The sequence below is a fragment of the Anomalospiza imberbis genome, chromosome 2, assembly GCF_031753505.1.
Source record: "Anomalospiza imberbis isolate Cuckoo-Finch-1a 21T00152 chromosome 2, ASM3175350v1, whole genome shotgun sequence".
Taxonomy (NCBI): Eukaryota; Metazoa; Chordata; class Aves; order Passeriformes; family Viduidae; genus Anomalospiza; species Anomalospiza imberbis.
In genome coordinates, this window is record NC_089682.1 from 29,759,096 (window position 1) to 29,781,601 (window position 22,506).

Consider the following 22,506-nt stretch of genomic DNA (forward strand, 5'->3'; position numbering starts at 1 on the left):
ATTGCCAACTAGTACACCTGTATATTTTTCCCTTTCTATTTTTTCCCAAATCAAAGGTTCCCATTTCACAAGAGAAATTCCTAGTAAGAAAGTCCTTGCAAGAACATTTTTGAGCATTATGGAACATTACTGTTCAGTTTAATTCTGTTCCTTTCATATTGGCCCTCAGTTCTTTCTACAGGATACTCTATCTCACTCTGATAACACTTTTCAAAATCTATCATCAAGAAACATCAGCAACAAAAACTCCTACATCTATGTGCCATGGTCAGTTAACAAGAATATTAACTTATCCTTGAGGAATTCCTTTAATCATATCCCATCAACCTATTATCTGGCCAGGGTGGCTGAACAGTCGAGCAGGTGCCCAGAGAGGCTGGGGTATCTCCATCCATCAATCTATTCAGAACTCAGCTTGACATGGCCCTGAGGAACATCATCCATCTTGGGGGTTGCCTTGCTTTGAGCACAGGGTTGGATGAGAGACCCCCAGAGATAGAGATCCTTTCTGACCCAAAGGACAATTAGCTTCTATTTCCATTTAAAGGAGGAACTGTAAGCTCCTTCCTCATTCATCTTACAGTCATCCTAACATCAATCTAACACTCAGTTTAATGAGTAGTTACACTAGTAATCTCCTCTGTAGCCCCCTCCCCAATACAATAATTTTGTATTGTCAATAGTTTTGTATTTACAATAGTCCAGTTAAATGAGATTACTCTAGAAAATAAATTGCCTTATGAAAGAATGATATCAGGTTTTTCTTTGATAAATCATGTTGCATCTCATAGCACATTCCATTTATCTCCGTATTTTAAATGATTCTGTCCTTCAAAATTAGTTTTCACAGCTAAAGTCAATTAACTGACCTCCGCCTTGCCCCTTTGCCCAAGCAAAGGGAGCACAGATACTTGCTTCCCACAGCACCTTTTTCCATGTAAATGGCAGAGTAACAAAATTCTGTATTTTTTTCCACAGACCTGAAATTTCATTAATAGCCACTCACATCTCTCTCACTGCTCTGGATAATGACCAGTCTGATATGTTTATCTGATGGGCTTGGCGTCCTCTACATTTTGCAGGTTTCAGTCTCTTGCTGACCCTTGACCAGGCCTCCATGGCCAGGTGGTCATCAGAGACAAGTTCTTCATGTCCTAACACACACCTGGTGCTTTTTTAGGGCTCTCCAGCTGGTTTGCAACATCACTTCCTAACACCCCAACTCCAGTTCACCTGCCTGGGCCCTCAGTGTCTTTAGCTCACTGTGCACTATGTCCAACACTGAACTTCTGAATAAACACGCAAATTTAAACATTCTAGAAAAAAGAATTAGTGCTGAAGCTGTGCCCAGATTATCTTTTATCTCTACTCCAACCTCACTAGTCTTAAATACTTAGTACTACTTACATAAGTACTAACTTACTATGCTTCACTAGCATAAGTACTTAATATCTGGCATACTTTTGCTACCTGCCTGTGGCATGCATCACGTTTTTTCTACTGTGACTATGGCAAGTACCTTCAGGTATGTTCCTTCCAGTAAGTTAGAACATTTCATCTTCTACCTATTAGAGGTACTTATTTACAACCTGTCTGAGAGAGAAGTTCAGGAGAAGAAAGGTACTACCTGAATGAAAACTGTAAAGAATATCACCACGATAACAGCAGTGATGAACAATTTCTTCCTGGGAAACACAGCAGGAGGAAGCAGAAATACAAGTGAAAAACAAATTGCTCCTCGGAGACCTCCATAGGCGATAATAAATTGGTCCTTAAAAGTGAGAGGTATTGTCCGGAATACATTAATGATCTGAGTCAGAACAAAAACACCTGAGGGAAAAAACAGAAATACAGAGAGGAGGGGAAAAAAAGGGAACTTCAGAACTAGCCCATGATGCTAATATTTGTTTTAAAACATTTCCATTTGCTTCTAACCTTTTATTTGCTTCTTCAATATATATTCTTGTAAAAATGAAACATTACTTAGCAGCTTGAAATACCATAATATTAAATTAAAAAGCCTTAGGAACATAATTTTGAACATACTTAGTGAGCTAAACACATCAAATCAGCTGGATTTAGGACCTGAAGCAGCTAATAGATCTCTACAAGACAGCTACCTGCTAGACTACACCTCTAAACCAACAATAATTTTCTGTGTCAGTATAGACCAAGACTCCTAATTACTTTTTCACTGCATTTGAGGTGATTTTGAAACCTGGTTTGTCCCCACCATCAGTCTGTGCTTTGAACCCTGCAAACTCCTATTTGCAGTATGTTACTCAGACAGGAAGGATGCAGGACTAGGGATGGGGGGACAAGATGCCACTGCATGCTGGTGTGCCTTGGAAAAGGTTCCAGGGTTGTGGCAGATTGGAGTAAAAGTATAAAGGCAGGTGAAGGGAGCAAGCACAGGGAGCAAGAGCTGGGTAGCAATCAGGGTGTTTGACTGCTTTTCAGCATATTGATTCAGCATATTTATTCAGCATATTGATTGTGGGGTTGCAGGTGCAGTAGGAAAGTAGTCCAGGTTTCTGCTCTGGAAGGAGACTTGGGAGCTGGATTAGAACATGACACACCTTTACACATGCAGGGACTGAAGCATTAGAGATGAAGCTGGGGAGAGGAGCAGATTTAAGACCTACCAGCCTGCCCTGCACTTAGCTCTTTCAGTAAAAGGAAAAGAGCTAGTACTGTAAAATCAGGAGGGATCAGTTTCTTACAGGAGTTTTTCTTTACACTTCAATTACAGCATTTCCTGGTTTGATACTATTTATGTCAATGACTGTGAAAATCCCAAAGCTAGTAAACAAAAATTAAAAACAAAACAAAACCAAAAAACAAAGGAAGAAATCCCACAAACAAACAAACAAACACCCCCCAAAACCTTTTTAATTCCCGAATTACTGGTAATTCTTTTTACCACAATTTGCTTATTTGTAAATAAATGTTTACTTAAATACATGTATTGTGATTAACAAGCGGACTGCCCCTCACTTTAGGTGAGCAGGATCAGGGCAAAACTGATTTTAGGTTTAGGGAAAGGTGGAAGCTGACCCTGCGATATAGGATATGTTACTAATACAAAAACCATTCTACAAACTGATGGGTCTCTGTCTAAGTTCAGGCATTTTCTACTTGACAAGAGATAAAACATTTCACTTGCAAAGAATACTAACCCATAGTCTGAGACTTGCTTACCCAGTGCCCTCCAGATTAAACAGAAGAGGAGGGTGAAGCTTACAAAGGCCCAGTTCCACTCATGGTTCTTCCCAACTGTAGACACACCCATGAAGATGAAGATTAAAGTCTCACTGACACTGCTCAGCATCTTCATGAAATATTTTATCGTTGTGTAGGATTTCTGAGAAACATTTTCCTCCACGTATTTATTCATGGTCATGGCACAAGCTGTAATTCTGAAAGGCAAATATTACCCCATATTTCATTGGCTTTATTTTTTTTTTCGCCTCTCTTGTATCTACATATTATTCATTTTCCATAGTTCTCTTTAAAATGCAAAGCATAACTTATTCCAAAACCAATCTCAAATTTGCAGGCTTGGTGAACCTACAATTTTGGGCCTGACTTTTTTTTTTCTGCAATGGGAAGTTTTCTGAGGAGACATCAGTGTATGGAGAGTTTTTTCACATACTAAATGCACATGATCTGTGCAGGAGTTACTCCAACTCTGTTTTGAAAGGGGCAGAGATGAGGAAAGGCAGGAACAGCCTTGGAAAACAGGAGTTGCTGCATCTCTTGCTGCTGAGGGACATCAGACAGGGTGGAAACTGCATATCCTGGGGCAGGGCAGGACTTCCCTCCTTCCCTACCAGCAGCTGTCCAACCTAACCTCAGTGGCAGTGATGGTAGCCAGCTCTTCTTTCCAAGCAAAGTAAGCAGCAAGGCTACAGACAATTTGTCATCCTTCATCAGTTTAGACCTGCTCTGCCTGCACATAGGGCTGAATAGGAGAAAAACACCACCAGAAATCATACTGGTGCTGCTGCACATTTAAAGCATTTACAAATGAATGAAATGGGCATCTCAGCTGATACATGAGAGAAAAGAAAGGGCTTACTGTAAATGCACCCACAAGTCTATTTTCTGTGTTAGCAAAAGGAGTTTGCTAATCCTTGGGAAAAGCAAAGAATGACATTACTGGTTGTACATCACTTGCTCAGTACGGCTGTCCACAGTACAGGGATGGCTGAGGACCACTCAGCTACACATTTAAAAGTTTAAGGGTAGTTAGCAGAGCTGGCTGGAGGATAACTCCAAGGTGGTGGCTCAGTGTAGGGAATGACAGTTTGAGCTAACTAATAATTATCAGGGAGGACAACTAAGGCAAGATACATTGTCAAACCACTGTCATTCCTGGTTCTGCTGTCTAGAGCAACAACACCTGCTCTGATTTCCCAGAGAAAAACATTATCCACATCCATGTACGGGTTCTCAGTCAAACCCATAAAAGTTTGTGCTAAAACGTTTTAGCACACTAAATCTAAACAATGAAAGAGAGATGTATTTACATTGTCTTTCTGAATACAGCCAACTTGTCTACGGTTATTTATTCCAGGTTTTCAGATATAAGTATTTGCTAACATAGGGGCTATTTCTTCATGCTGAAATCTCTACACTTCTCTCTCTCATGGGGGAGGAGGGCAAGTTTGATAGCATGTCTGAAAATTTCTCTTGAAATGTCCCAAGTCTTGTGGAGATTTCACTGCAGAAAGTCTTCTGCTAAGCATGTCCTGCCTCTAAGCCAAGATCCCCATCTCTGTACCACTCTGAACCAAACATCCTTGAATGTGAATTTAAATGGAAAGGCAGACTAGGATAGAGCTCAGAAAAACCTCACTGACAATATGAACACACATGCCTGGGTTCTATCTTCTAAATAAGGGATTTTAAAAAAAAATATGCAAAGCAAGAGGAATCCCAGAAGCAGCAGTAACTTCAAAAGGACTTCCATACAGTGAACTTTCTTTGCATTTTGCAAGAGGAAGTCTGTAGCAGCAGATCAGATTGTAGTCACTGGCAGACTCTGAACACATTTCCCTTGATTAATTAGTTTTGTCCAGAAGTTTCATTCTCTTACATGGAGCCACATCTACATCCCCAAAGTGGCTGGGCAACAATACTTCTGAAGGACAAGTCTTAGAGGACATGTGGACACTGGGAGAGGACACAGTGTACTCTGTTGACCTCTCCCAAGCAGCAGAGACCCTGAATATACATTAAAGTGAAGAAAATCCAAGGTAGAGGATGTGATATGGAGACAGATGCAGTCTGATGGGGCAGATAGTGGCTTACAAATACAGGCAGAACAGTGCACCTAACCTGGCCTTCACCCTGCATTTTTATCCACCTATACTTGGTGATGGAGAAGGATCTAGTCAGCACAAAATAAAATGTCCATTGACATGCAAAGACTAGCTCCAACCCTAAGCAAACTCCATGTCTGAGAAGGAAGAAAGCCTCACTAAGACTATCCCAGACCCCCATCTATATTTAGTACTGATATAATTGTCAGCTCTCTCCTCATTGTCAGCTGATTTCACCGCAGTCCTGAACAGAAAGATCCCATGTGGTCCACGGGTAGCATGCTGCCTGGGAAGCAGAGCTCATCCTGACTACACAGGGTCCACTGTGCAAGATACAATGTAGATTTCATAAGCATGCCAGCTTTCTCCCTGAAACACTAAGTAGTTAAGGTAGCATTTCTAGTTTGAGCACCTGGTTAAGATAACAGAGGTCCTGAATTTTTTGCCAATATTGACAAACTGATGATGCTTTTCACAGCTTTCCTCCTTGTTCTGATCTTACGGTTGCCCAGACTGAGGTCTTACAACAGATCCCATCATGTGCCTGAGCAAGAAAGTGGGAAAAGACCTGGCACACACATGGATTTTGTCCTGACAAGAAGCAGCAGCTTGGTCAGGACATGCACTCAAGCCCAGAAGCTGTCAAACACTCCCAGGTTCCTCAGTTTGTACACAGTTCTGATGATCAACCACAAAAGTACATGCACAAATCTTCTCAAATCCACTTAACACTTTGACCCACCAAAAGTCACAAACTCAGTGGCAAACCAGCTCTTCGCTGCACTGACACAGCTACAAAGATCTCAGGCTAAGCCATGGGTTGTGACAGCTCTCCTGTGTGTACACTGCTTATCTGCACAAGTGTAACAAGTCTGCTGCACCCGGCTACTGTGGCCGATGGCACTCAGTGGAGTGGCAAGTGCAGGGGCAGCAAATGCAAAAGAGCAAGAAGGCAGTGGGTGGGCTGGAAAACAGCCATGTCTAGGCCCAGAGTCATTTCAAAGTCCCGAAGCAGCAGCTCAGTGCCCTGAAGCATTAGGACTGTCAGGTCTGCATCAAAGGCACAACAAAACACGCAGTACTATTTAATACCTTCTTAAAATAAATAGTTTTCATGATTATAGTAATTTAGGAAAGCCCTGGAGCACGGGGAGCAGGGAATCATGCTCTGGACATGGTTTGTTTTTGAAACCTGAGGTAATGGAGATGTCTGATACCTGAGGTAAGTGGATGTCTGATAAGAATCTGTCACCAGATTAATCAGAATCCTTGCAAGCTGTAACTTAAAACACCTACCATGCTTACCCACTAGAATTTAAAGGGACAACACTCTTTATTTTCAGTCACATTTTGCATTCATTCAAATAGTGTCAAGCAATTGAGGAGTTGGTTCAATGCTACAAGAAATAGAGCTGCACACGATTTGTTACTCTTCAGATAAGCAATATTCCACACCTAATCACTGCTCACTTGGAATCAGGTATCTCTTTAGAGTATTTATTTACAAAGAAAAAAAAAGTTGAAGTCTCCTTCATTTGAAAATTTTGTGGGTATATAGTGTTAAAATTTAATATAAAATCAATGTCTTTATGCAAGGTTTTACATACATTATTATAATAAGTTCTTCACAAACTAAATTTTTACTGTCACAATAATCAAAGCCAAAGCTTAGATGTGTTTTATTTTACATTTTTACCCACATACATTAATTCTGACTTCCAATTCTGTGACCTGAGTAGTTGGCTTGGTCAAGAAGGGGAAGGGAAAAGCACTTCATTGCAATTAACCTGCAACATTCTGTACTTCTGAAGAATAAAAGTCTCACTGTATAAACAGTACAGTTTCTGTCAGGACTGCAATAAACTAGGCCACTGGGTCCAATCCTCAAGTTTCCTTGACCTACTAAATTTACAGTAGTTTCAATGTTTGCTCCTTTCAGCCTGCTAATTCATTGTTGCAAAAGAATAAAAAAAAAAAAAAACAACGAAACCTATATTAAAAATTCTGCTGCTTCACAGCCTTCATGAGAAATTAGTAAGCAGAAAATGCAGCATGGAAGCAAGTGAATAAAGTTCCGATTCAGATTTGTGTGTTTTGCATCTGTGATCCTCATTCATGCCCAGCTCTAGTTACAGCAGAAACTCTTTCTTCTCCTTCTGAAGAGGATTTTCTCACTGCAGCTCACAGGGACATGGTTCAGTCCCTTCACTGTTTCAGCCAGGTAACCTGGTGCAGGGGTTATACACGGACATTTCAAGAATCGTTTATCCTTAGAATGGGTACACAAACTTATCAGAAGAGGGACAAGTGCCTTTCATTGCCTTCTATTCCTCTGCCAGTGAATTCCTGCTTGCCCAGGAATGAGGCAATCTGTCTAAGTATCTTATTTATTTGTTAACAGTGTACGTTCCTGCTCATGTCCTTCCCCTAAAGTATGGTACAGCATGTAACCACAAGGTCTCACTGAGTATCTTTATAAACCTGGTTATGAAAGAAGTGGGAATCAGAAGTGGGAATCAGTATCAGACTCATGTGGATATGGGTGAAAAAGGGGAGACCAGGCAATTATTGCTCATAGGCTGAACTATAAATGGCCACAGAAGCAAGCAGTAAATAATCTCGGTTGTAAGGGACATTCCAAGGTCATTTGCTCCAACTGCCTGCTCAAAGGAGGGCTGACTTTTAAATCAGACCCAAGCAATCCTTACGTGAGTCAGTTGCTGCAAAAAATGACAGGGAACTCTGGTTAACACTGGTGTGTGTTTTTGCACTGTGACACATAGCAAATTACTCTCTGTAGTTCAAAGGCAAAAGAAATGTGACAAGAACGGGGCAGATTTACTCCAAGGGGATGCAGAGATTGGCTGTCAGCAGCACTGCTGGGAGGGGACAAGCTTTATGGCTTATAGCAACTGAGACCCTACATGGCAGCAGAGAGCCCTTCTGTCTCAGCTGGGATGTTACAGGTGTACATAGTTCTGTCAGCTATTATAAAGCATGCTTAGAGACAAAAACAGACAGAACATTTTAAAGATAACTCATTTTCTACCATGCTGTTTGAGGGTGAAAATACTTTGTGTTTCCTCTTCTGTTCTGCACCCACTCAGGGGCCACTGCACAAATGAAAATGAACAGGTTGTTAGTGCTGTGGGAAGAACTGGTGTGCTGGTGGCAGGCACTGGCATGTGGTGGGTCCCCTGATCCACCAGCAGACCCGCCACGCCCTATCCATTGTGTCCTGGATGCAGCAGGTCCAAATCAGTATTTTCATAAACACTGCCTAAATTTTTTTTGTGTCCAGTTTAGCCACATGTTTTTGGTTTAGAAACCCTTTAAGTATTTGATCATAGGATGTCAAGGACATTTGGCTTAAGAGGTGGAGGAAACTAGAAACCACACAAATGCTATGAATAGAAGCTATGGAAAGAGATGGCACATTTATGAACTCGGTCAAAGTGGATGCATATGTTGCTTTATTTAGGCTCATATCAGAGAAAGAAACCCATGTAATCTTTAGCTTTTTACTTACATTAAAGTTCCAACCCTTGTTGTTTCATGGCATATTCCTATTTTTATACTACTGAAATCATCACCCATAAGTTTCCTTGTAAATTGCTTCCCAGTCCCAGAAAACCTTATACTGGCATGCCTATGATAATAAACCTATCTTCACTTGCCTAAAAGATAATAATCAGGTGAGGTATTATCGAGTATTAGTGACACTCAGCAGTAATATCTGAGCTTTCAAAAAAAACTCTGCTCCTCACGCCTGAATGACTCATAGTTGCCACTAGAAAAACAAAAAGTCATTAAACAAAGTTGACTTTAAAAATATTACTTGGAACCAGAGCAAAACATTTCATTATATCAAATGTCATAAAGGCTCTTTTCAATGTTGAAGTCCTTACAGTAAAAACAGAGTGAAGAGAGAGGCTGTGCTCTTTTTTTACTGAAGACAAGGAGTGGAAAACCAGAAGTGAAAATATTTCTGTCTGTTGGAAGTGGGAAGAAAAATATTATTTTATACATAATGATGTATACAGAGAACATTGTAACACACAGGCACATGTATCAAGATACTAAACTATAGGATTATATTACCATTGGACTTTGCAAACTTTACATTGCAAACTTCATATTCAGCCAATCCTTATTGTGCCTGTAATCCAGCAGAAGTTTGCCTTAATGATATATACATTGTCTTCATTGAATGGTATTTACTGCCTGCTCACATGACTAACTGTTAAACACCGTTTCACAATACATTGGCATCGAAAGTGAAGGCAGCTCATGAAGTTCCCTGCTACCACTGTCACTCCCTCCCTGCCACCATTGCCCCTACATCATCATGGGCCACTCCACACCCATGCCCTTATGACTAGTTGAAGGGTCACACTAGGACACAGGTCACCAAAGTGACCTGGGTTAAAAATAAGCCCACTGAAAATACAAGAGAATATTTTTAACTTGGAACATTTCAAAGACACAGCTTATGATGTGATGCCATGAGCAGTTTTAGTGACACAGCTGGTGTGGTGGCAAGCTGAGAGAATGGGGCAGAAGCGGAAGGGAAGAGGCCAGAAATCCTCAAGCCAGCAACTCTGCCATGCACTGGGGAGCAATGCCACATGGCAAGGTTTGCAAAAGCTGATCCTCTCTCCAATTTCCTTTGGCATTCTTACTTGGATGCTATGATTACTGAAGTTTGGGGTACTTACGCCATGATGCCCGAGAGATGAAACATTTCGGCTGTTATGTATGACAAGTAACTGTACAGGAAGACAAAGAGTGGCTCAATCACTCGGATTTTATGGGTGAAACGGGTGGTAAAGGCTGCTACAAATCCCAAAAGGATTCCAATCAATACTCCACCGATCCCCACTATAAAGAAGTTAGCAATCCCAGCGAATATGTCAATAACCTTAATTGTGCGCATCTGGCAGAAAGACTTGAACAAATTGTACAGGACCTATGAGGAAAAAGAAAGCACATTATCTTTTTGAACTATTCTTAATTTCCCTTCATGTCATTATGCTCCTCTGCTTAAATGCTGAACTTTGAATTTCTCTATCTACCTTGAATTTGCTTTTTGGATACACTGTTATTTATATCTGGCATATTATTTGTCATCCATATATACCAGAGAGATACAAAGGACAGATAAATATATTTACTCCCAGTAAATATATTTACTTCACTTTTGCAAATGGGACAGATTTCTTCACCTGTGCTGCTCTGGGAGCCAGTAGCAAAAATCTATCTAATTCTTCTTTAAAATCATTTATTTACAGAGCTCCTAACGTACATTTCAGATTTTCCCCAGACTAAAAGAAATAAAACAGAAGGAGAAAAAAAGAACCAGTTTCATAATCAGTGAAAAATCAGGTTATTTTCAAATCTGTTTGATCTACATGACACTGAGAAGTAGAGTACTGAACTAGACCACAGATTCATCTAAACTGCTGGGGTAGGAGGGGATGTAGAGGCAGCTGGGGATGGACAGTGACCACCTCAAAGAGTAAAAGAAACATGGTATTCATATAACCAGTGCTCTTTCTCAAAATTCTTGACCATTAGGAATACAATGGTTTAAAGACTGTTCAAAATATTGAGCATTTCTAGAGATTTGTATTTTGTTGCCATTAAAAAACCTGTTGCCATGTGTTTGCCCAGTTTAATTTTCAAAGCATTTATAACCATCCTCCAAAACAAACTAGGTCAATGGGATTATTGTATTTTCTTAGCCAGAGACCCTTTTTGTTTTATACAGGCAACAGAACAATCTAGAGACCACATTTCTCTAATATCCAGTGTTTTGATTTCTCCAAAACAGAAACCAATGGAATCAGTTACTCTTAAAGAAACTTTAAAGGGTTGTCCCATCTGCAGATCCACTCGAGAGATTGAACCATTCCCTGGTGTTGCATGTATGTTCCCAGCCTTGCAGCACCAGGGTGGCTACCCTGTCCGCTTGTATAGAGCTAACTTTGGTCACAGGCACCTGTTCCCATCACAGTGGGTTCACAGACTAAACCAGTGTAGACCAGTCATCTTAGACAGCTTGCAGGAGTTAAATCTCTGCTTTCTTTTTGGACTTCTTAGTACACCAAACAGGTTTCTCTATCAGGAATGCTATTTGAGATCACAATGTTTTATCAGTACTTGCATTGTGCCAACAAAGTAGATGTTTGAGTAGTGGCTATGGAAGGATTTTTCATGTTTGCAGTCTTGTTCTCTCTCACAGGACAGAACATAAGCTATTCAGCCCTTCTTAGTCAAAACTGGGTAAGTCTTACAGAACTAAAAGTTGAATGCAAAGACATGGCTTATTATGGGTCCTTTGGGCTAAGTGAAAGGAAAGAAATTAAACAGAAAAGAGAAAATAAATTCCAGAGCAAGCATGAAAATAGAAGGTTAAATCAAACCTAGAATGGTCATCAGCAATTTCATTACAAAGCAGCAAATACAATAAGAGCAGGACCATGAACTATTAATTAGATAACAAGGATGCTCTCAGGATGAGTACACTTGGGAGAAGTGTCCTTTTTCATCTGCACAAATCCCTTGTGCAGACTCCCAGGCTTTTTTCCCCATTCCTTGTTATTATGTACTGTGCATGACAGGAAAGCAATGTCATAGTTTTTTCCACCTGTTTTGAATTGCAGACCTTATGGATTTGCATGGAGAGAAGTATACCAGAATTAAACCTACTGACAGTAGGAGTGCCTTTGCTGCTCACTTTACAAGGATCTCTCATTTCACACACTCCCAGGACTCCATTAATCACAGACTGAAGAATACTGTTGACTTGTGTTTTGTGCAAAGTTTCCCTGAGTCACTCATTGAAACTTGGGACAATCCCAGAGTTCTGTTTTTCTCTAAGACACCTACAGAATTGGACCTGGCAGAATACTCTCTTGGTACAGATTAGAGAAGATGATTATTTTATTTAATTGGAGTTTTAAATAGTATTTTTTATATTTTAAAAAGTAACTATATAAATATATACAAGGCTAGTCTCTAAAGTAAGAGAACTGCAAGGTCCTTGTAAAGAAGCAGAGAATTTTGATCTATCCAAGCCTTTCCATAATGTCACTTTACAGCAAAGTATTCACCCTGCAAATAGAATGGAGCCTGCTACTCCACATGGAGACATCCTCATAAAACTCAAGTCTAATGCCATAAATTATTTGAAAGAAGAAAAGCAATTTTCTCCTTTGTACCTCAGCCATGGTTAAAGCAGCAGCTACAACTATGGAATGTCATAAACAGTATTTTAACCTCATTCCTATTGGTTTTTACTTACACTGCTGCAAATGAGATCAAAACCAGGTTCACTTCCCTTTTACTCTACAGCAGTTCAGTTTTACTGAGATTTCTCTAAACTTCCAGGTGCATCAAACACCAACTTCAGTCACATTTTTAATGCATCTGGTGTGAGAACAGGGGGGTTTTGTGAAGTTCAAGGTTTTCATTTACTCAATAGCCTTCGGCTGAACTCACTGAAGGTCACACGAAGCAATATTAGTCACTGATCACTTTTGAATCTTATCTCAGGGTATCTCTGAAACACTAATTGCTTATTTTCATCAGTTTTCAGTTATTGAGTTTTTAATTCTAAAATTACTTTAGAGCACTCTAAAATAATGTTGTCAGCAGATGCAGAGTACAAAGTACTGCTGTAATGTTTTCTAACATGGAAATAATATTATTATAATGACACTGGCTCCTTCTTTCTGATTTTAAGCCCAAAATTGGTGTTTGAACTGCTAACACTCAGCTGTGATCTTATAATTTATTATCACCTTGCTCGTTATGTCTGACTCAGTTTCTTGGTAAAGCACCAACTCTGATCAAGAATCCAATTGTCAAATAATGTCCTCTGCCAAATTCAAGTTCCAAAATTACGCTGTGGGGGAAAAAGAACATTCAAATGCATAGACATATCACAAAAACTATTATGCATGGAAGACAACCTGAAAATGCAGCTTCTAAGAAAACACACCTTTCTTTGTATACAAAATGAAGGTGTGGGAGCATGTTCTCTGGAAAGGAAAGCATAGATGACACAGCTATTCTAATAAAAGCACATGTAATGAAGCCACTGTGTTTTGCAATGCCTATCTGCATAGCCCCTTGTTTTTTATTATTGCAGTGGCCATAGGAATTCGACAGCTCCCATGGATGGCCAACCTGCATTCAATTCCCTTCCTACTTCCTCCCCACATCCCACTGCAGGCCTCTGCCAGGGCAGGTGGCACTCAAGGGCTCTAGAAGATGAAAGCTGAAAGGTTCTGAGCTCTGCTGGATGCTGGTCTTGTCAGCTCCCCATAGGAAGGGAGAGCACAAAGCACCACCTCCTCCAAGCACAGGGCTGAGTATCCTGGCAAGGGCTGCTCCAGCAGCATCTGCTGTGGGCAGGGAAGGTAAGGTCCTCTAAGGGCACCCCCAGGAATCTGTGCGACGGCCTGGGTCACATTTTAGGTATAATCACATGATTGCAGGTGTGCAAAAACATAACAAGGAATCATTAGCAGACCAATTCTGTGCATGTGGAAACAACTTGATCTCTGTCCAAGTGCTACCTTTAAGCGATAGGAAGTAAGACCAAAGGTACTCTACATTCCTTTCACTCCTTCATAAATATATGTAAGGCCGGTGCATTACTGGACTGTCCCTACAGACTCCTCAGATTATCCTGTCTCTGTGAGGGCATCTGGGGAGGCAGGCCATAAGGAAATCTCCAGAGAAGGCAATAATGATGCCTACAAGAAAGCTACACATTAAATTGCCACGCCAGCTCCTATAAAAATGGTGGTTTAGAGAAATTTGCCTTTCGGAAATAGCACATATGAATATGCCAGTGATCAGGATGCAGTTTTCCTAGCAAATCATGCTGTATTAACTGCTGCCCCAGTGCCTGACTTTGTCATTGAGAAAAGTGATTTTGGTTGGAAAAATCCACCAAACAACAAATTTTAAATAACCAGATCCTTTTCCTCCAGAAAAAAAAAAAAAAAAAGTATGAATAGACATCCATCGCACAAGTGGCCACTAGAGTGACTAAAGACAGACCCAGCCATGGCTGAACTGCTAAACCTTTTGAAACTCAGTATGTACACCCATTTATTTATAGGACTGGCTTAAACTACCAGGTTAATATTGGCAGGCAGTTCTAATTGTAAGCTATTGAGAAAAGGTAGGTTTTAAGGTAAGCTTGTAAGAGTAGATGTGGTTCAGCTGACTGGATAGCAACAGATTCAGGTAAAACATGCAGTGTAAGTAAAAAAGTAATATAGTATTCCCACAGAAACAGAAGAATTTATCAATACCAAGGCTCAGAATAAATTATGACATATACCTGTGTTAAGCAGGCGAGGGAAAGTCCATGAAAAGGGAAAAACATGTAAGGCAAAATCCAAGAAAAGGGGAAAACAGGACAATTTTGCATAGAATGGGACTGGAATAAGAAGCAAGGGACAGAAACAGGAAAGTGCAGACCCAATTCATGAATCTTTCTGATCCTTCCAGCATATGACAAACTGTACTTCTGTGTCTCAGAAAACAGAAAGCATGCTAGGACATGGTTTGTATGGGCAGGAATAAATGGGAGTAATGCCTCAGACAGTGTCATCAGGTACAAATGAGGGACACTGGGGGGATAATGGAATTTGCAGATTGCTGTCCTCAGGTCAGCACCACAACCCCAATTCAGCTAGTTAATGATTAGAAATTACTGCCTCCAGGTGGCTGTCTTATCTCATCTGTAGCCTGGGATAAGTGTATTGGTGGTTTCAGGGCAGTTCCAAGTGGATGGGCATATGCAAGAAGTTAACCTCAGCAAGGTCCTGTGCCTCCATGATTTGCCATCCTCCCCATTAACACACTAGGACACCCCACACTGACCCTTTCCCTTTCCTGTCCAACAACATTTCTGCAGGTGAGGAAAACCTACAGTTTCAGATTACAGAAGTAAAAGAATTGCAAAAATATAGAAACCAGAGTGATCAGCAGTAAAATCCCTACAGTAAATATGGTACCATTACTCTCAAGTAGTAAGACTACTGTAATTACTAAATCTAAAGTTTAAAGAATTAGACACACTAGCACTCCTTGACTTCCATCTCGTAGCAAATTGTAATAACCAAATACAAAGAGATACAACACAGTGGCATGTAAACAATCATTCATCATTTTTATCAATTAATCATTTATCAAGTAACTTACCACAGTTATAGCATCATTCAGCAAAGACTCTCCAAACACCAGGATATAAAGCTGCTCATTGACATGGATATTTTCAAAGACGGCCAGCACCGCCACAGGATCCACAGCTGAAATGAGGCTGCCAAAGAGCAAATTCTGCAGCAAAGTGATGTCAGTCAAACCAAATGCACTGATCTGGCAAATTCCATACAGGGAAATTCCAATGCCGATGGCATTCCAGAGTGTGCCCACCACAGCATACCAGAATATGGTACCAAAGTTCTCAAAGAACAGACGAGTTGGCATAAAATATCCAGCGTCGAGTACAATAGGTGGTAACAGATACAAGAAAAACACATCACTGTTCATTACAGGTGGGGACTTCTCCTCTGCTCCAAAAATAATCCCACCAAGAAGCAATCCAACCAGAATAAGGAGACAGCTTTCAGGTACTATTGAGGGCAACTTGTGATACAGATGAAAGCCTTCAAAGGAAATTCAAACACAAGAAAGGGAAATGGTTACTTGTACAGAATCCATAAGATTATTCTGGATTCTGTTCTTGTCATTTCTATACTAAACAAATAGCAATTATAAGGCAATTTCATTTTAATTGCCAAGACTGAACTGGACATCCACAATGGGTCAAGGCAAATATGCTGGCTACATAGTTAATTCAATTAATTTGGTGGAAAGACAAATTAATAGTTAGACATTCCACTTAACAGCTAGGCTGGATGGAGCAACAGTGTGCAAGTGTTCTCTCTGTGAAACTGTGTTTGTTTTGTTTTGTTTTTTTTAATGTGGAATCCTCCAGAAATGCAATCCAAACACTTCTCTAGGGTAAATTACATCTAGAGAGAGAAAAAAAAATCATACTAACCACTGCTTCCTCTCTGAACAGCTTCACAAAGGAGTTTAAAGAGTGCTTTAATTTCATTTTTACTCTTAGAGTCTCAAAGCCAGTGAGGAAAACTAGCACATGACCTCTACCCAGTCACCCATCATCACTTCCCCTACCACCAGAAGGAAGCATTTAGAGATACAATTATTATTTTTAGTGGAGCCTCCAAATTAATTTCACAAGAATCAACATATTTTCCATAAAGTGACAGTAAGTTGTAGCCTGTATTATTATGTTCATTCTTCTGTATCATATGAATTGTAGTAGAGTCAGGATTCTCTCATAAAAATCTGTGCAAAGTACTGAAGAAATTAATTTTAAAAGGTTCTGAATGAGGACTTGGTGGTTGAATGTTACTTAGCCTTCTAAAACTCTCAAAGCCATGCAGTTTTGATTTAAAGATTCCAATTATTTATAGAAGTTGGCTGTTGTAAGGATAATTCTCAGAAGGAATGGGAAAAGTTTGAAGGAACTTACTCTGGCCAGTCTAATGGAAGGATCAACCTTATGCACCAAGGTCACATTCCAGATCCCAGCGATGTCAATCTTTTCCGAACTCCTCCTTATCTATATTTGGCCCACATAATTATATAGAAATTGATCCACACCCACAAGATCCCACAATCCCTGCCTAACTAAAAAGCATTTAAATTATTTTAAATGAGAGCTGCATGGAAACATTGGGTGTGGTAATAACGGGCATCTATTTCAGTAAAACTATTTCAGTAAAAATCACACCTGTAGTCAAAACAGTTAAATTACCACAATCTTGGTATAGTTTACATCCAGTTTCCCAGTGCCAGGGTTATGTATCTTGTAACACCTATTTTGTTAACTCTCCTTTCACCATGGATTTTTTTCCAGTTAAAAGAAAGCCTGAACTTATAATTAGTAAAAACAAATGTTTAAGAAGGAGCAAGAGGAAAGTTGTTTTAATCTATGGACTTTTTACTTATATATTCTGTAACTATTAAAGCTATTTTTAAAGGCAAGCAGCTAAAGCTGCATTTTTTTTCCTTTTTGAATGAACACAAACTGCTTTAAATAATTAGAAACACAGCCTATGTGACTCATTAGAAGGACTGCCAAATTCACTGCCATTCTTCAAAACCAGAATCACCAATGTCCTATATTAGCAGAACAGGTAATGATCCTGGAAAAATCAAGCATTTGCAGTTGGAGACTTGACTCTTCACCTTTCAGCCACTTACATATAAACATTTTATAATTCATCTTGGTTTCTGCAGTGGCAGCAATACAATTCCAATACAATGATCAGCAAGTTTCCACTGAGTAAGTAGGTTTTGCCGAAAGTTTTTTAAACCCTTCAAAAGTAAATTTTAAATCATTTCCTGAATAAAAATTCAAGAGAAGGGAAATTTTGTAAATGCAGCTTTTGACAAAAACAAACAAAAAAAAACAACCAGTTGTAAATACAATGGCAATGAAATGTCTACTGTGAATAAAAAAAATTAAAATCTTTTCTTTCCTTCTCTACAAATCACACTTGAAAGTTCATAGCCTCTCAGAGATTTGGGATTCTACCCCATTCTTAAAGATAACAGAAAGCCTCCCACTAAGTGAAATATGCTATTTATTAATGTAAACAGCATCAAAACTCCTGGAAGACTTTCTGCCTACAAGAAAAGTATTTAAGGGTGATTAGGGGCAGGGTGTGGTTCTTGATCTGAAGACAGAGAGCTAGAATTTAGAGTCCAGCGCATGTCAAGTCAATAGCAGATGCCCTGCCCAATGAGGGATATTTTCCCTGCTCTGATGGATTCACAGCCACAGGGTCAGGATCACCCTGGGAACAGATCCCCTGCAGTACAGGAATACTCAGACTTTAATGCTGAATGCAAGACTACAGCTACTTTCTTCTCCTCTAACCCTGTCCTTGGGCTTCAGGTTATGCAGTGACTCAGCTTCAACAGCAGGGAAGATGTTTATTGAGTAAGCATCCTCCATATATCATGGCAAAAATGGCAGTAGGATACTTATCTGAAGTCAAGTTCAGTATGTTTCAAGGTAAAAGTCCTTAGAATCCCAGTTTTCTTCTTTTTTGGAGTGAATTCCAGTGCTTTCTGATGCTGGAAATGCCACTGAGTACCTCTGAACAGCTTAAACCTTCTTTCAGGAGAGCAGGCTTGGAAGGGTGTCAGCTCAATTGCAAGAAGAAACACTTCTCATTGTGCATTTGTGATTGAACATAGAAATAATGGGAACGTGGATCGGTTACACAATATTTTGTGGGTTTAGTAGCATAAAAATTAAGCAAAATTTGGGATCATGTAGACTAATCTCACTGGTTAGAGACTCCAGCATACTCAGTTGCAATGGTGCCATCTAATATACTCATGGAGTCCATCAGCATGTGAGTAAAACACCTCTGGTATCAACACACAAAACAAGAAATAAGTAGAGGTAGTCATAAGATAATTCCATTCAAGGCAGTTTATTAGAATTTGAATTGTGCTCATATCCTATACTGGAATAAAAAGCACCGTGTCCTTGGGAACATGTACCTTGTCAAAATGTTCAAGTTCTGCTTGACAATCACTTTCTTATGCTGCCTTTCTTGCTCCCTCTAAACCAAGCTTACATTGACATGATCACAGGCAGGATCAGACAAACCTTTCAGGTAAATTCCCCATAAAAATTAGCAAATGCTGGAACATTTCAGCTCTGGAGAAACTGCACTTCTGTGAAAACATATTTGTTAAAATATTCATAACCAGGTGCTGCAGTTGGGTATTCTTTGGGATCTTTCACACACTGAGAGAGCTGTTGTTACACAGGACCCTATCTTCTGAGCTCCTCACAGCTGAAAAGACCTTATGGATCTGTTTATAAAGGTTTGATACTCAGCAGTGCCAAGTGTAAGCAGCCAGTGCCTAGCCCCAGAAAGGAATTTTTGATGCCAGATTAAGCACCGAAGTTTCCTGGGCAGTGCGGGAGTCTCGAGGTGGATTTCACGTTGCCTGGCATGGCAGGGGCAAGATGCCTGTGCTGCCCAGCAGGAAATAATGAGGAGAGGAATGCTTTAGAGAGCCTCCTCTCTTAGAAGGCCCCTCTTAGGGCCACAGGCAGTGAGATGGGCTTGGAAACCCATCACCATCCTTTTGAATCAAGCCATATGGCTCATTCCTAGTAACCAGCATGGCAGAGCATCATTTAGGTATCTTGGTGGTTCAAAACTGCCTATCTGGTCTACCTTCAACAGAAAAGAAGGCATAAACCAGTGAAAATTGATGTGGAATGTGACTTAGGAGCAATGGGATCCTGACCTGGGAAGGTTTACCTGATGCACTCACTGGATAAGGAAGCACAGACAGAGCTCCAGGAGCAAGAACTGGATGTTCCTAATTCCAGTCCTGGAGTCAGGGCGCCTGCAGATAGGTGTGGTGAAGCTGAGCAGTGCCACACCTAGGGCCACTCCTGGATCTGGCCCTCATTGCTCCGCGCACACGCACTGACAACAGCATGCCCTAGATTAGCCACACTTGCTTTCATATGGTGTAACTGAAAGGATTTTAAAATTATATGTGTTTTTCTTCACCTGTGCTGTTTGCTTGCTTATTTACTAGAATCAGACTGGAAAATCAGAGCAGTCAGGCAACTTTTTTTTTTGCTTTTTATCTTTTTAGATGCCTATGCACTAGCAAAATAGCATGATAGGCAGAATGTATAGTTTTACAATAGTTATATATTATTGTGTCTGTATGTGTACTTATATGTTTCAAATGGCTTCCCTTTTAATAAACACCTTTAATAATACATAAACTTTTTCAATAGTTTTAGCTTATACAAGAGTTTTTGCTTTATCTAAACTCAGAAGCCAGAGCAATTTTCAGTAAACAGGCAAAATTTCCTGGTTATTACAGTTCACAATATATTTGAGTGTATTTGAACTGTGTCCTGATTCTGCCAACACCTAAATGCATACTTAAGACTAAGCATGTACCTTTAATGCATTAAGACGTGCATCAGGATGCATGCCTGCTTAATGGCTGCAACACATTATTTCTGCAGCAAGTAATGGTAGCAGACCAAGTTACTTGGGTCAAGGATCAGGCCCCCAACTACAATGCTAGACATGGCAGGAGGTGAGTACAAATTTTTGTTTTTTCAGAATCCTAATTACCTGATCACTAACCACATTGTGACATAGTACATTTAAATGTCACAAGCAGAGGCTAAAAGTTTTAACTTTGATGAAAATGTTTTATTAGAATGATCATGATGGTATTTTTTATGATAATCTGTGCTGCAAAGTCAGAGTTCTGAATGAAACAACTGTAGTGTGGGTAAACTTACTTATTTTGTTCCCAGAACTTTATTCTTTACATTATCTTCTAGGTAAGAAGATACAAAGTTCACAGTTCATAGAGATTGACTGGATTTTAAACAGCTATCTAGCACACCATTACCTGACATTCTTTGGATTATTATGCTGTACTCATTTCTCTGTTTGGGACATAGAAGCTAACTAAAAACATGACATATAAGCTGCACAAAACTCAGTGAAACTATGTAATGCAAATGTTTTCCACATGAGGGAAGAGGTGGCCTTCCTTACTCTTACAGCACTATCTTTTATATTTTTCTCGGGACGTAAGTGAATGGTGGAAAAGCAGAGTAAGGAGGAGGCATACTCAACCCTCATAAATATTTGCTTTTCATCGATCCGTTGTTCTGATTTGAGACTGTCGTTATACCCGGCGTTATTTTAGGAAAAAGAAGACCGTGCTCAAATGACAGCAGAGTGATCAAGAAAAAGTCAGTCATGCACCGGGTGAACTCCGGGTTTCACGGTCCTCGTAGCCCGGGGTTTACCCGTCTCTTTTCTCCTCTGCACCTTTCCTAACTGAGAGGACCCCGACTTCTTCCAGCCAAATCCCACCCGGGCATCCCGCTCCGCAGAGGAGCATCAGCCTCCCTCCGTCCGCCCCGCGCCCCCCGCGCCGGGCACGGACCGGCCCCGGGAGCGGCGGCCCGGCCAGGTACAGGCACGGAGGGAGGGTCGCCCACGGCCCCGCTCACCGATCTTGGCGAGGGACGCCAGCAGGATCCAGAGCGTGATCTCGAAGGGGATTTGCACGTGGGGGTAGTCCAGGGTGAAGACGTGGAGCCGCGTCTCCTCGAAAGCGGTGCCGCTGGGGCTCGGAGGGGTGCCGGTGCCCATCGCCGCGGCGCCGGGCAGCTGCCCTTCCGAGGTGGCCCGCGCCTCCGCCGCGCCGGCCGCCAGCGCCGCCAGCACGGGCAGCAGCGCGGGTACGGGCAGCAGAGGCGCGGCGGGGCGCGGGGGGCCGCGGCCGCCCATGGCGTCCCCGCTGCGCTGCCCTACAGCCCCGCGCCGGCCGCCGCCACCATCCCCGCGCCGCGGGCACCTGCCGCCGCCGCCGCGGCCCCGCCGGCCCCGCCTCCTCCCCGGTGACTGGGCGAGTCCCGGCCGGCGCCGCCGGCTGTCCGCGGCGCTCCGCTTCCCCGGGCCGCCCCCGGGGCCGCCCCCGCGGGGCCAAGCCGCGGGGCGGCCCTTCTGCAGCCGCCCTCGCCGCCCCCGGGTCCGGCCGGCCGCCGGCGGGGCAGCGCCCGGGCGGGACCCCGCTCCTGTGTCCCGGGTCGCAGCCGCCGCCAGGCGCTGCTGCGGCGTGAGCGGGCGCTCGGGGACCCCGGCAGCAGCTCCTGCCCCCCAGCACCTGCGGGGATGAACGGGGCTGCACAGGTGTAGGCAGAGCCGGGGGCTGTTCCTTTAACTGCAGATTACTTTAAGAGATATATGTATGCAGTCATATAAATACATACATAGTTATATAAACTAATCTAAAGTGTTAACACGCTCTATATGGATACGCCTGTGGATACATATATCGTCTTTAAATACAAGTATCTAAAAGCAATTTAGGGACTTTATGTGTATGCATGTACATCTGTACACGTACGTGTAAACGTGTGTGTGTATATATATATTCATATGAATGTTTATATATATTAAAGTAATGTTTACATATGTATGTGTGTATAAGCGTATGTATTTTGCCATTAACAAATGCAGAAAAGGTGTCTACT

The 22,506-nt window shown here is 41.4% G+C and overlaps 1 protein-coding gene across 1 annotated transcript in view; it reads right to left on the minus strand.

Moving 5' to 3' along the window:
* SLC9A2 (solute carrier family 9 member A2) overlaps positions 1 to 21,842 on the minus strand; it is a 34,088-nt gene extending 12,246 nt beyond the window's left edge. Inside the window, exons 1-5 of the mRNA XM_068180328.1 lie at positions 21,481 to 21,842; positions 15,555 to 16,018; positions 10,046 to 10,296; positions 3,202 to 3,419; positions 1,628 to 1,830 (exon numbers count right to left, since the gene is read on the minus strand). Of these exons, the coding sequence (XP_068036429.1) occupies positions 1,628 to 1,830; positions 3,202 to 3,419; positions 10,046 to 10,296; positions 15,555 to 16,018; positions 21,481 to 21,760 (1,416 nt within the window). The 5' untranslated portion in view covers positions 21,761 to 21,842. The remainder of the gene's footprint in view (positions 1 to 1,627; positions 1,831 to 3,201; positions 3,420 to 10,045; positions 10,297 to 15,554; positions 16,019 to 21,480) is intronic.
* Between the last annotated feature and the right edge of the window lie 664 nt (positions 21,843 to 22,506).